Consider the following 15,250-nt stretch of genomic DNA (forward strand, 5'->3'; position numbering starts at 1 on the left):
TACATCTCCAAATAAGCACTCCTTCCTCCGAAGGAGATTTGTGACATGTGCAGCTAATATAAAAATATGGGGAAACATAAGGGCAAATAGAAACAAAATGGAACTTTTCACGTATTGAAGTTAAATATATTCAAGTATATTGAAGTTCTCATATATGCTGAGAGCAGCATGAGTAGAGACAAAGTTTTATGAATAAAGATGCTTGTCTCACCATTATTTGTGATATCAAATGACTTAAATATCAAACAGGAGGATTTTTGAATGTTATGGTGCATCCAGGATGTAAAGTTTCATAGCCATCAAAAATTATATTTGTGGGGCTTCCCTGGTGGCGCAGTGGTTGAGAGTCTGCCTGCCAATGCAGGGGACAGGGGTTCGAGCCCTGGTCTGGGAAGATCCCACATGCCGTGGAGCAACTAGGCCTGTGAGCCACCACTACTGAGCCTGCGCATCTGGGGCCTGTGCTCCGCAACAAGAGAGGCCGCGATAGTGAGAGGCCCGCGCACCGCGATGAAGAGTGGCCCCGGCTTGCCACAACTAAAGAAAGCCCTCGCACAGAAACGAAGACCCAACACAGCCAAAAATAAATAAAATAATTAATTAAAACAAAGAAAAAAATTACTAAAAAAGAAAATTTATTTAAAAAAATTATATTTGTGAAGAATTTTTAGGAAATTTGGAAATTCTTAGGATATAATAATTGGAAAAAAGATGAAACTATATAGTATTATCTCAATTAGGTCTTGATGTTAAAAATACATTACAGAAGGCATTAATGTATTAATCTGGAATAAAATATATCAAAATGTTTTCATTTTATTTGTATAGTTTTTTTAAATGATCATTTATTCTGGTAAACAGAAAAAAAACTAAGTAAAAAACAAGAATTTATAGATTCACATTTGGGTACAATTGTGTATCTTCATTGTTTTCTAAATTTATCAATTGCTTAACTTAATCCTAAATCTCATCCCAGACTAATGTGGGATAATCTCTTATTGTAGAGGCAGATTTCCCAGTCCTGGCCACTCTTCCTTTAAAGGCTCTAGCATCCTATTTTTCTAATCCAATAGAAGAATTTAATCTTCACTGAAGGAGTGAAACAATTTCTAGACTAATCCTTACACATGTGATCTAGATTTTAATGTCTGAACTTATGCCAAATAGAATAAAAAATGATTGTATTAGGGTTCTCCCAAAAAGACAGAATCAATAGGATATTTATAAATATATAGAAAGATTTATTGTGAGATATTGGCTCACATGACTATGGAAGCTGAGGAGTCCCATCATTCGCCATCTGCAAGCTGGAGGCCCAGGAAAGCTGGGGTCAGTTTCAGTCCAAGTTCAAAGGCCTGAGAACCAGGAGAGCCAGCATCTGAGGGAAGGAGAAGATGGCTGTCTCCGTTCAAACAGAGCAAATTCTCCCTTCCTCTGCCTTTTTGTGCTATTCGGGCCCTCAATGGATTGGATAATGAAAACCCACATTGGTGAGAACCACCTCTTCTACCGATTCAAATGCTAATCTCTTCTGGAAACACCCTCGCAGGCACACCCAGAAATTATGTTTTATCAGCTCTTTGGGCATCCCTTAGCACAGTCAAGTTGACACATAAAATTAACCATCACAGCGAGAAAAGGAAAAGCCTCCAAATGCAGCTATATTTTATTTCAATTAAGGAACACTCTTTTCTATAATTTAAACCGTTTCATACTTATTCTTAGTTTCTTCCTCTCCTCTCCTTCTGATCAACAGTTGTAATATAAAATTTGCAATTATGTCAATGCTCAGAATTCAATACTGAACCACTTCCTTGTGTTGTAATTCAAATTCCAAGCTTACCAAATAATGTTATGCTTCTAAACCACAACTTTTTTAGGTAAAATTCTTAAAAATGATATATATATTTTTTGGCTGCGTGGGTCTTCGTTGCAGCGCGCCAGCTTCACGGGCTTCTCTCTAATTGCGGTATGTGGGCTCCTCTCTAGCTATGGCGTGCGGCCTCCAGGGCGCCATGGGCTCTGTAGTTTGCAGCGCGTGGGCTCTCTCGCTGAGGCACGTGAGCTCAGTAGTTGTGGCGCGTGGTCTTAGTTTTCCCACGGCAGGTAGGGTCTTAGTTCCCTGACCAGGGATCTAACCCGCGTCCCCTGCATTGGAAGGTGGATTCTTTACCACTGGACCACCAGGGAAGTCCCAAAAGTGATATTTTTTTACAGAACCAAAACACAAGTGGTAATTAAAGACAACAAAGTATTGCATGCATGTGGTAAAACAAAAACAAAAAACAGAGCAAGGTGTGAAATGAAAAGTGAAGAGTCCTCCCTTTCCCACTCTTCATTTTTTTGTGTATGCTTCGAGAAATGCCTATTTTTTTTTTAACACAAATGTCAGGCATAATACAGAGATTCCATATACCCTTCATCCAGTTTCCCCAATGGTAGCATCTTGCATGTCTGGTACAATAACACAACCAGAAAATTGGCATTGATACAATCCATCAACCTCATTCAGATTCCACCAGTTTGATAGGCACACATTTGTGTGTCTGTGTTTAATTCCGTATAATTTTATCACCTGTAGACTCATGTGACCACAACCACAGTCTAGACACAGAATGCTTCCAGCTTAGGGATCCCTCATAGTGCCCTTTTTGTAGCTATAGCCACCTCCCTCCCTCCCTCCCCACTTCCCTAACCCTTGGCAACCGTGATCTGTTCACATAGTTGTCATTTTACGAGGGCTGTATGAACGGAATCTGATTGGCTTGTTTTCACTCAGCATAACCCCCTGAGGTCCACCCAAGGTACTATGTGTCTCTGTAGTTTGTAGTTTTTTTCTTTTTATTGCTGAGTCCTGTTCCTTGGTATGGATGTGCCAGTTTGTTTAACCTGTTGAAGGACATTTAAGTTGTTTCCACTTTGGGGCTGAAAAACAGTTTCTGGACCAAATTCCAACGTGTGTGTGTGTGTGTGTGTGTGTGTGTGTATAGGCTTCCCCACACCAACAAGCAGTTTTCGGATGACAGCAGACTGTTCCAGAATTCAACTCAATTCCGACACTATCTCCCCGGAGATAGCATTACATTCCACATGTAAGGCCACCTTCCACTTCTGAACGCCAGGTGCAAGTCTAGGTTGTCACCTGTGCTTCTGACAGACTGGTTATAAACCAGAGGTTCCCATGACCCCCTTTTCGGGTTTAATTAATTTGCTAGAATGGCTCACAGAACTCAATAAAACCCATTTACTCACTAGATTACTGATTTATTATAAAAGTATATTAAAGGATATGATTCAAAACCCAGATGAAGAGATACATAGGGCGAGGTCCTGAACAAAGGAGCTTCTGTCCTCATGGAGATGAAGAGATACATAGGGCGAGGACCTGAACAAAGGAGCTTCTGTCCTCATGGAGCTTGGGGACCAGCATGGTGGCACATGGAAGCATGCTGGTTTCCCATTGTGGAAGCTCTCCGAAAATGGGGTTTTTATGGAGACTTCGTTACATAGTCATGATTGACTAAATCTCTGGCCAATGGCAATTGACTTAACCTCAAGCTCCTCTCTCCTCCCCAGAAATCAGGGAGTGGAACTGAAAATTCCAACCCTCTAATCACTTGGTTGGTTCTCCTGGCAACCAGGCCCCCCATCTTTAGGTGCTTCTAAAAGTCACTTCACTCACAAAAGACACCCTTATCACTGTCAATGCTTAGGAAATTACAAGGCTTTTGGAAGCTGTGAGCCAGGAACTGTGGAGTAAAACCACATATATATGAGAAATATATTTTGGTCATCTGAATATCCAAATATGTGTGTATATAAATATATATATATATCTTATCAATCACAATCACAGGGGCTATTACAAGTAAAGCTGCTATGAACATGCATATAGAGGTTTGTGTGTGCACATAAATTTCCATTTCTCTGGGGTAAATGCCCAGGAGTACAATTGCTGAGTCATGTGGTAAGCGAATGTTTAGTGTTGTAAAGAAACTGCTATACTTTTCCAGAGTAGCCATACCATTTTCCCTTCACACCAGCAATTCATGAGTGATCCAATTTCTCCACATCCTCACCAGCATTTGGTGTTATTACAATTTCTTATTTTACCTTTTCTGATTGATGTGTAGTGGTATCTCATTGTGATTTTAATTTACATTTCCCTAGTAATGTTGAACATCTTTTTGCCTATGGGGTTGAGTGGGAAGGGGAATGATGGAACGATAGTAATGTTTCTTATCTTGATTGGAATTTACACCAATGTAAATTTTATCAAAACTCATGGAATGGTCCAGTTAAAATCTGTGCAATTCACTGCATGCAAATTTTACTTTAAAAAAAAAGTTAACTGTAAACTAATATTTAATTCTTGTTCCTTTTATGCATGCCGAAGTAGCTAGGTGGAAGCGTGCTGATGTCTGCAGCTTACTTTGAAATGTATCAAAAAATAAGATATATTGATGGATAGATAAAGTGATGGATAGATATGTAATAAAGTATAATGAAATTTATTTTATAAATTTATTTATTTTATTTTATTTATTTTTGGCTGTGTTAGGTCTTTGTTGCTGCGCGCGGGATTTCTCTAGTTGCGGAGAGCGGGGGCTACTCTTCATTGTGGTGCACGGGCTTCTCATTGCAGTGGCTTCTCTTGTTGCAGAGCATGGGCTTAGTTGCTCCACAGCATGTGGGATCTTCCCGGACCAGGGCTTGAACCCGTGTCCCCTGCATTGGCAGGTGGATTCTTAACCACTGCGCCACCAGGGAAGCCCTGTATAATGAAATATTAATTATAGAATATAGATGGTGTGTACATGAGTGTTCACTGTAAAATTCTTTTCTGTGTTTTTAAGAACTCATAATAAAATGGTCTATACATGCTGAACTATACATACTGATAAGGAACAATCTCCAGTATATGTTGTTAGGTAGAAAAAGCAAAATATAAAAACAATATCTATGACATGCTCCCATGTGTATAAAGAAAGGGAGCCTGATTATATTACATTTGCTTGGTCAATATCTCTCTGGGAGGATCTCCAGAAAAAGTTGGGAAACTGTAGTTGTCTCTAGGAAAGGGGACTGAGAGACTGAGGTTTGGGGGTATAAAGAAGATTTACTTTTTACTCTAATCCTTTTTAACTGTTGAAATGTATACTATGAGTATAGATTATTTTTTTAACTAAAATAATTATCTTTAGTAATCTATATCTTTAAGTTTTATGTTTAAAAAAATTTGTTAATATCCACACATTGATACTTTCACACATTGATACTGTCTCAGATACTGTGTTTAATCATTAACTCTTTCATACAGCATGTCAGGCTGTCATCTTTCCATCCACCTCAGAAAATCCTGGAGACCAAGATCAAAAGTGTTACATTTCCTGGATAGATAACTTTAGAGATTAGCAGAGGATGATGTACAATGTAAGTTACAAACAAATGCTCCATAGTGAAATCCACTCCCTGTGACAGGATGGTGGCCCTGTTGGTGGGTCCCTGGTGTGCCCATTACACTCAGACTTTGGCTGTAACTCCTGGGTCATAGCCGGGCTGCAGGAGTGGGGTGGGAAAGGGGTGATAAGCTTGGGCTTATTTTCACCAATTTACAAATTAGAAACTGAAGCCCAGAAAGGTTAAGTACTTACCCAAGGTCACACAGTTAAGTGGTAGAGCTGAGATTTGAAACCTGGTTTGACCATCTCCAAAAAATATGTGATTAACCACAATACAGCCCTATTTTCTCATGTGTGGGTACACAGTTATGTGGGACACTGTTGCCACTATCTGTAGAATTTTCTAATAAAAACAATGCTTTTTGTGTTACTTGGCAAAAACCACACTCAGTTTCTTAAATTTCAGGATTGCTTTTTGTGGCATAGTGCTGAATACCTGACAGCACTGAACACCATTGTTCGCTCAGTTCATTCCCAGTGAGCTTTGTACAATGTTACAACTAGCTGGTGTGGGTAATATTTATCCTTACATACTTGAGGATTCTTTGAAAGCATTTCCGTCCCCAAAATATCAATGTTTCTGATTTACTTCCTGTTGTATCATTTAACCACCTTCCCTACACATTTGGAGGAGCTGTAAGGCAACTAACACAGAAGAAAAAACCCTCAACAGAGTTAAAAGATCAAGATTCTGAGTTTGATTCTAACTAAACAAATCATGGGCTTTCTCTGAGCTGGTTTCCTCCTCTGTAACATGAAAATGATAATCAGATTTACCCCACGATTGTTATTAAGGATCAAATGAGATTGTGGATGTGGACCAAATTGTTTCTACCACCAACACCGTGTTAGAAGAAGTCACGTGCACATGAGGCTTCTAAGAGCTGCTCAGTTAAAATGTTACTTTTTATAATCAGTCTTAATTAGCTCATAAAAGATGAGCATCCTGATAGAGCCTACAATCTTAATTTCCTAATCTTGCTTTATAGGCCAATAACCTTATTTTATCTTCTGATATTCTCTTTTGCTACCTTTGCTATCTGAAAATCAGTCTTTTCTTAAGATGACAAACAATGGGGAAAATAGCATCTAACCACTCCTCCAGGGAAGACCAGGGTAACAATCTTAGTATGTCATAGGTGTTGTGTTAAATTAGGCAGCCAAAAAAAAAGTGTTAAGAGTTGGATGACATAGTGGTTAAGAGCCAGTGCTCTGGGCTGGGACTGTGGGTTCAAATCTTGACCCACCCTTGATTAGCTATGTATTTTCCTCAAGTCTCTGACCTCACCTACAAAATGATATAATAACTACCCCTATTACATTATCTTTTAAATTACCTAATTTGTGTAAAGCATTTAGCACAATGAGCAGTACGTACAAAACACTCCACACGTGTTGGCTGTAAGTATAAAACAGATCCAGATTCAGAAACACAAAACCACAGAAATCTGGAGACACAGAAGCACACAGCAGTAGACACCCATGACCCTTCCCAGGAAGTCTGTGGATTATCTGCACTTCTCCCTTTTCCCCTGACCACCCACTTCCCTGCACCATTATCCTCCAAAATGAGGCAGCATGGTAGACCAGCCAAGAGGGGAGTTCCAACCTCTAGCCAGGTGCTTTGTGGGAAGCAGGCAAGTAGAAAGCGGAAAGACAATTGGATTAAGTGGTGAATTCATATTCTGCTAAGGATACTAAGTTGATAAAGAAAAAAGGAAAGTAAAAACTTTGGGAAGGAGTTTGGCCACAGGCATTCAGGGCAGTAAAAACTTTCACTTTGCTTGTCTCAGTAATGACATTCCTTAGAATTCAGCTAGAGGAAATAACCCCAAAAGAAGGAAAAACTACACCCAAGAAGATAGAATTTTATATTTATTTATTTATTTATTTATTGGCACGAGCTCTAGGCGCACGGGCTCAGCAGTTGTGACACACGGGTTCAGTAGTTGTGGCACACGGGCTTCAGTAGTTGCGGCTCACGGGCTTAGTTGCTCCACAGCATGTGGGATCTTCCCAGACCAGGGCTCAAACCCATGTCCCCTGCATTGGTAGGTAGATTCTTAACCACTGTGCCACCAGGGAAGCCCAGAATTATATTTTTTAAACAGCTTTATAGAGGTACAATTCACCCCTTTAAAGTGTAAAATTCAATGGGTTGTGTTTTTTTTTTGGTGTATTCACAGAGTTGTACGAGCATCACTACTACCTAATTAGAAAACATTTTCATTAACCCAAAGCAATAAATCCATTCACAGTTACTTCCTATTCCTCCCTCTCTCCAGCCCTTAGCAACCACTAATCTACTTTTTTGTCTCTTAAAGCATTATTTTTGATGACCAAGAGGAAAAAAAAAAAGAAAAATTGAATAAAATAAACTCAATGTTACTGAATAACATAATATAAGGTCTGTTCAATTATGGTATATCCATTCAATAAAATATTATCTTATTGGCTGTTAGAAATTACTACAATAAAAACTATATCAAAAGGCAATTCTGAAAAAAAAAAAAAAAGGCAATTCTGTTACAATGTTTAAAGTTTTTTTAAAGATAACAAAATGGTGAACATACTCTGATCTCAACTAGAGTATATTCTGGTTTGTGTGTGAACAGACTGGAAGAAATGTATAGAAATTTTAAGTGGCCATGTTAGGGTAATGAGATTGTGGACAATTTTTTCTTTAGCCTTTAAATATTTTATAACATTTTATATTTTTTTAAAAATGGAATTTTTAGAAAATCTATTTAAAATTATTGAAATAGAGAATATATTGTAGGGCACAGCCAGACAGCAGTCCAGCCCCTATGACTTGGATCCAGTTCTTACTTAACAAATCTCTCTAGTGCAGCCTCCTTCTAGCAACCAAGAGCCTTAAGCTACAAAGGTCCCACCTCACCCAGGCTGCATGACTTTTCACACTGTAGACTTTCAGGCCTTCACCCTTTGGCCCTCTTACCTCTCAGCTGACACTCCCTAAACCCCCCAGAACTCACTCCTTAACTAAGCCTTCTTAGTTATCATCGCACACCAATGACTCTTGGCCAGTTTCCTTCTATTAATATATTCACTGTAGGTCCAAGTCCTTCTGATCCCAGCCATACTTTCTCCTTACGAGCTGAATAGTAAGAAAATTGGTGGAAACAAGATAGTCATCCCTCAGTATTGGTAGGGGATTGGTTCCAGGACCCCCAAATGTGATGGATGTGGAAAAGCCTTCATTCGAAGCTCACATCTCATTGGATATCATAGAGTACACGCTGTAGTGAAACCCTACCAATGCTCAAAATCTGAGGAGGCTCAAGTCCCTTATATAAAATGGTGTAGTATTTGCATATAACTCAGCACATCCTCCTGTACACTTTAAAACCATCTCTATGTTACTTATAATACCCAACAATGTAAATGATTTGTAATAGTTGTAAATACAATGTACATGTTATATAAATAGTTGCCAGCGCTCAGCAAATTCAAGTTTTGCTTGTTGGAACTTTCTAGACTTTTTTTTTTCTGAATATTTTCTATGCGAGGTGGGATGAATCTGAGTGAATGCGGAAGCCGCAGATTTAAAGGGCCAGCTGTAACTGAAACCGTGCCCCGCAGATTGGGACTTGAACTCAGCCTAAACCCAGATTGGGACTCGAACCCATGCAGCTGGGACTCAAACCCAGCCAAAACCCACAGTCTTCCAACTGAGATCACACACCCGGTTTCAGGACTTAATGAAGCTCAGGTTCTTGATGTCTCATCGCAGAAAGAATTCAGTGAGAGACAAACGGATAGATAAGAAGCGGATTTATTTAGAGAGAAACACACTCCACAGACTGTGGGCCATCTCAGAAGGCGAGAAAGGCACCAGGGTATGGGGTTGTCAGTTTTTATAGGGGTGGGTAATTTCCTAGACTAATGAGTGAGAGGAGAATTCCAGCTATTTTGGGAAGGGGCGGGGATTTCCAGGAATTGGGCTACCGCCCACTTTTTGATCCTTACGGTGGGTTTCGGAACTGTCATGGCACCTGTGGGTGGTGTCATTTAGCTTGCTGCTGTGTTACAGTGAGTGTATAGTGAGGCTCAAGGTCTAGTGGAAGTTGACTTGTCCGCCATCTTGGACCCATTTGGTTCTAATCAGTTTACGTCATGTCCGCGGGCTATGTCATGCTTTCAAAGGTTGTGCCCTGCCCCCTTCCCTCCGGTTTCACAACAACCAGCTCTCCTCCAGTTACTGAGTCCAAGCTCCCTGTGCTCGCCACACGATGGGCCAGTAAATCGGGAGGCAAGGTGCTGAGGCAGGGAACATGGTTTTATTCGGAAAGCCGGTAGACCGAGAAGATGGCGGACTAGGGTCCCCAAAAAAACCATCTTATTGGGGTCTGGATGCCAGTTTCTTTTATAGAATCAGAGAGGGAAGTAAAGTAAAAAGGTAGAATAGAGAGAGAGAGGCGGGGAGGAAGTAAAGTAAAAAGGACTATCAGTCTTGCGAAACATCTCTTGGAATGGCCAGCCTCGGGGAGGGGATGTGTTAATTTCTTCTTTCTTGCAGCCATTCACAGGTGGGTAGGGTTCCCTGAGGCGGGCCACTATGTATGATTATAATAACAAAGGCAATGAGAAAGGCTACAGTCAAAGAAACAGATCCCACACGAGTCAAAATTGGCTCTCTTCCCTGTTACACTCCCACCCTGCGTTCCCACTTCCTGGAGAGACACAGCTCACTTAGACTCCCATAGCCTTCCTGTTACGTCGATCTTCTCCCTCTCCGTTGTCAGTCTGGGACAGAGAATCAACACTGACGCCCCACCACTACGTACACACACAACCCCAGGCACACTCACTCTCATCCATGTCCTCATTTTTGTTCTCCTCCTCTCTCTTCCGCCCCCCCCCCCAACTCCACACATCCTCTGCTGCAGTAGCCCTGGCTGTGCCCCAGGACTGCTACCCCTTCCGTTTGTCCACTAGTAACATTCTGAAGGCAAAGAGTCCAGCCCTGTCTCAAGAACAAAGTACACCTCCAGCACCTGCCTCACCCAGACTTACTGCCAGATCCATAACTGAAAAGAGTGGGTTCCAGAGCTCCAGTCTGTGGTGAGGCCAGGTGGGACGGGAGCCTTCTCATGAGAGCATTCAACTGTGTTCAGTGAGCACCTACCATGTGTCAGGAACTGTGTTAGCTTCAGAGATTCAGGATGGTTGACACTAATCACTCACCTTGAGAAGCTCACGACAGAAGTGTTGCCCAACACAAGTTCGCTTGTCTGCTCCACAGTGAGGCCCAAGAAGCCCAAACGTCAGCGTCTGGGCCAGAGAAAAGTTATTGCAAGGGCTGTGCAAGAAGAATGCGCAGCACTTGCTCAAAAGACCTGAACTCCCTGATGGTTTGGGGGAAGAGTTTTTAAAGGCAAAATATGAGGTGAGGGCTGTGATGTGTGCGACTTTCTTCTGATTGGTTGGTGGTGACGTAACAGGGCAGTGCTCCAGGAATTTTGTGCTCAGCCTGAAGTTACCATCCTCCACCTGGGAGGGGGCCTTAGCTCCTGTAGAAGAACTCAAGGATAGATTGTTACTATATCCCCTGAGGAGGAACCAGGACTCGGCTTTATCACAGAACTATTGTTTCTTGACTGCTCCTCCTCGGTTTCTACATTGCCTTACTTCCGTAATTAGAAACTGTTTAAATCTTCCCTTTGAAACTCAGGGAAAGTCTAGGAGGCTAAAGCCTTTTTCCTACCCACAAGAAACAGGGGACCCAGAAAGGCTTTTGTACCCAGGAGGGCTCCTCAGGGTCCTGCTCAGTTTCAGAAGGAAGGTATGTAAACAGAAAGTCACTATATAGCGGGGAAAGGTGTGTGCAGGGGAGGAAGGAATGCCGTGCAGACGCAGTGGAGACAGTCTCTGCAGCAGGCGGCACCTCGGAGGTGGCCTGTGAAGAATCAAGAGTTAACTGGGCCAAGAAGCATACACACAAACACGTCTTACTGGTCTGCAGAAAACAAGGAACTTACAGAAATGGTACCTTGGCAGCAGAAGCGGGACACATCACTCCATGCCCACAGTGGTGCCTACAGTGTGCAGAGCACTGCGTGATCCTCAGAGATCAAATAAACCGTGGCCTCTGCTCCCAGGCACAAAACGTATTACCTAATATAATGCAAACTGCTCGGGATACCAAGCGCATTGAGAAGGGAGAAGAAATGTGAATTTAACTCTGGTCCGAAGTACAAAGATCACTGGGGGTGAGTTTGGGGAGTACTCTCTTCAGGGCGCTGTAGGGGATGGGTGGAGTAAATAAGAGGCAGAAAAATCAAGGTGGGGCAGTAGTAGGAGTTCAGCCTTCAGCAGAAAAGGGGAGGAGGAATCTCTCGCGCAGGACTGGGGCAGAAAAGTGGGTGGAACCAGTGGGCTCCACCCCGTCTCCTTCTCCCACCCCCCTACCACCTACCTACCTTGCAGTCTGGTGAGACAGGTGAGGGAGGAACTCCTAGCGCTGGTAAGAGGGGCAGGAGGGTCGTGGCTTTGGGGCTGGCATGTAAGGAGGCGGTCTGGCCCCTTTGTAGAATCGGTGACTCCTTCCTCTGCAGAGCTCAGGGAGCTCCTGACAGGCTGGCTGGGGGTAGTGGCCGCCTAGGTGCTGCTGCTGTGTTGCAGGGGAATGAAAAGGCTTCTCCCCACCAGCCTCCCAGCCCCCGTGCTAAAAACTCCAGGCAGGAAACTTGAAATCTGAGTTTACCGAGTGAGGGCCGGTAGAGGGCGGGGGACCGTGACAGACATGGGGCACGGAGAGGTCAAGAATCATCTGGGCCTCTGTCCATTGCCCTAGACCTCTGTCTATCGCCTTAGACCTCTGTCTGTAAGATTCTCAGGTAGTTGTGTCCTGTGGCTTTGTTGTGTCTATGTGCACTTTCTCCCTCCAGCTGGAGCGTGGGGCTGACGGGAGGAAATGGGAAGACGGGGTCAAACAGGGTAAGTGGTGCCCTACAGGGTCAGACTGAGGGACTCAGGCTGGGCAGGTGGGCGGTGGACGTTCGACGCAAGCAATAATAAAGGGTGGGGCCCGCCTATCACCTGGATTCCTGAGATGCCGTGAGTACTGAGGCCCCAGGCAGGGCCTGCCCAGGACTGGATCCTGGGTAGAAATACAGAGCTGGAAGGGAGCCCATAGGGAAGAAGGACAAAGTAAGGAACGTAGGGCTCTGACATAGTAAACTCACATGAGGGCTGGGAGTCAGAACTCCCGGGCTGGTTTCCTGGCTATTCCACACATACTGATACCCTGGGACAACAGTGTGATCCTAGAGAGAATTCCAGCGCTGAAGGGGACCCTGCAGATCATTTCTTTGGGCCATTTATTTGATTTGAGATTGAAGAAACAAACCCAAACAAATGTGTCTAATATGCTTACTTTGAAATCTAACCCAGCGGTGATGCCAATTGCTAGTTTAGACACAACAGCTGTGTGTCTTTTTGCAGGAGCCTGGGGAGGGGCCATGGTGCCAAGCCAATTGTGGGGGACTCTGGAGAAGCCGCTTTTCTTCCTGTGTTGCACCTCCTTCCTCCTGGGGCTGGCTTTGCTGGGGATACGGCCGGACATCGCCCCTGTTGCTTATTTCTTTCTCACCTTGGGTGGCTTCTTTTTGTTGGCCTGCCTCCTGGCCTGTGTTTTGGAACGGGGGTCTCAATCAATGCAGACCGAGAGCCCAGGGGCCTCAAGCAATGCACGGTGAGTTAAAGGGTGGGCAGGATTGGAGGATTACATGCGGACCCATTCTCCCTGTGTCCCTCTAGACTCTAGGCGGACAGCCTCTGCCTTCCCCTGTCACTGGTATCAGGGTCAGGGGCTAGTGGAGGGGCCTTTTGCTGGTAGAAGATAGAAAAGGGAAAAAAGGCTTCTTTCAGGAAGCCACTAATGACCTTATTTCTCACCGCCCCTCAGGGACAATGAAGCCTTTGAGGTGCCAACCTACGAAGAGGCCACAGTGTTGGAATCACAGCGCCACCCCCCAGAGGTGGATCAACCACCCTCCTACACCAGTGTTGTAATCCCCCCAGGACTTGAGGTGGGACAGCCTAGCCATCCAGAGGAGCCCAGGAGAGCCAGACTGGACAGGCGAGTGGGCTCAGAGGGGTCTGTGATCTCAGGAAGCCCTGGAAGACCTCCAGTCAGCCTGCGGCTTCGGGGACCACGAGTTGCGTCCACTGTTCCTGATCTGCAGAGCTTGTGGACGCCCCCCAAATTGGAACCTCTTACTCCACCCCCTGCCTATGATGTCAGCTTTGGTCACCTTGATGATGATGTTTTCTATGGAAACAACTGGACACTCCCCTAAAGGACTTTCCCAGGATATATCATCTTTCTGCACCAGACCCACTCATTCATTCAACCAATGCTTCCCAGTGCCTGTTATGTGTCAGGAACTGTGTCTCCACCTGGACGTCACAAATGATGACTTTAACCCAGAGGGGAGTGAGGCTATGGTGAGCCCTTCCCAGTTTTACAGTGGTACATCCCAGAGATGTAGGCGGCACAATTTGAGTCTTCAGGCAATATTCAGCGACCCTACCTGGTATTTCCAGAGTTAGACTGAGGGTGAGATGAGGAGATTCCAGAGAATCTAGTGAAGGAAGAAAAGAAACAATATCTGAGTGACAGCTCTGTTGCTTCCGTTCCAGGTGCTTTGCCTCTATTAGATCACAAAAATGAGGTATTATTGTCCTCATTTGGAAAACGAGGATCCTAAGGGTCAGAAAAAATTGATAATTTGCACAGGGGCACACCGCTAGTAAATAACACACAAATGTCTTGAATTCTGCTCTTCTAATCCCATAGCCCTTGTGTTTTCAATACAAGGCAACAGAAGCCAGTTCATGCACACATCTCTCAATTTCTGTCTTGGTCAGTGGCTGGTGAGGGGTAGAAGACTTCATGTAGACAGAATGGGGGACCAGCTGTGTCTGCAGACAGGGAGTGCTGCGTGGGACCAGGAGTGTGCCCAGCCTCCTAGAGGAGCAGAGCTGATCAAAACTGTGATGGCCCCTGCTCCAGATGGGGAGAAGTTCCTGCCCCGGGGGGCTAGACAGCAGTCCCCAGTGCAGGGTCCCATCCTATCTAGAAGCAGTGGAGTAAACTGCCCCAAGGGGAGGGACATCTGATTCTGAGGATGGGTGGATATGATGGTCAGAAAAGAGAAAACCCGAGGTCCTTGGCGAGGGGTGGTGGGGCATCTAAGGATCCCTCTTGCATCATCTATTATGAAGCCCTGGAAACACCTGCACTGTCTGCAATAGCTTCAGCCTCACCCCTGCGCCTGACCCGGCTGGGTTTTACCCCAGGACGCCCTGCCCTGCTTCCTCAGATCCAAACAGAACACCAGCTTCTCTGTAATCATGTGCTGTGCCTGTGATGCAGGTTTGAGCCAACCATCGCCGACCGACGCTCATTCTTTGCGCGGGTATCTGTCTAGCGCCTTCTAGTGCTGTCCTTGTCCTCCTTACCCTTGTCCCAACAGTTCAACTTTAATAAAGTGAAAAGTCCGGCCACACCCATCTCCATACAGTTCTTGCAACAGGCGGGTGAGGAGAGGTGGGCGGTGCCGGGGAGGGAGCTGTGATTTCCGCGGGAACCGACGACCAATCGGATGGCCGAGTAGGGCGGGGCGGCTCCTCGCTTCCCTTTCCGCCGAGCGCGCTCGCTCACCCCATTGGACAGCGAGTCTACCGAGGGGGCTCTGCGCCTGCGCGCGCTCCGGCGACGGCGCGGCCGGCCTCGCGTGGGGGCGGAGCTGGGATAGCAG

General features: G+C 44.6%; 1 protein-coding gene across 1 annotated transcript; it reads left to right on the plus strand.

Moving 5' to 3' along the window:
- Positions 1–12,378: 12,378 nt before the first annotated feature.
- Positions 12,379–14,988, plus strand: TMEM139 (transmembrane protein 139). Its single transcript, XM_068550141.1, has 3 exons — positions 12,379–12,422; positions 12,930–13,179; positions 13,393–14,988. Exons 2-3 carry the CDS (start codon positions 12,947–12,949, stop codon positions 13,784–13,786), a joined length of 627 nt encoding a protein of 208 aa, XP_068406242.1. The 5' UTR covers positions 12,379–12,422; positions 12,930–12,946; the 3' UTR covers positions 13,787–14,988.
- Positions 14,989–15,250: the final 262 nt, after the last annotated feature.

Source organism: Eschrichtius robustus, chromosome 8 (assembly GCF_028021215.1).
Source record: "Eschrichtius robustus isolate mEscRob2 chromosome 8, mEscRob2.pri, whole genome shotgun sequence".
NCBI classification, from domain to species: Eukaryota; Metazoa; Chordata; class Mammalia; order Artiodactyla; family Eschrichtiidae; genus Eschrichtius; species Eschrichtius robustus.

Bases quoted from the DNA above. Each gene is read 5' to 3' on its own strand.
- TMEM139 (XM_068550141.1), top strand. From the start codon at position 12,947: ATGGTGCCAAGCCAATTGTGGGGGACTCTGGAGAAGCCGCTTTTCTTC. The intron at 13,180-13,392 runs GTGAGTTAAAGG...ACCGCCCCTCAG, and splicing joins GGGGCCTCAAGCAATGCACG to GGACAATGAAGCCTTTGAGG.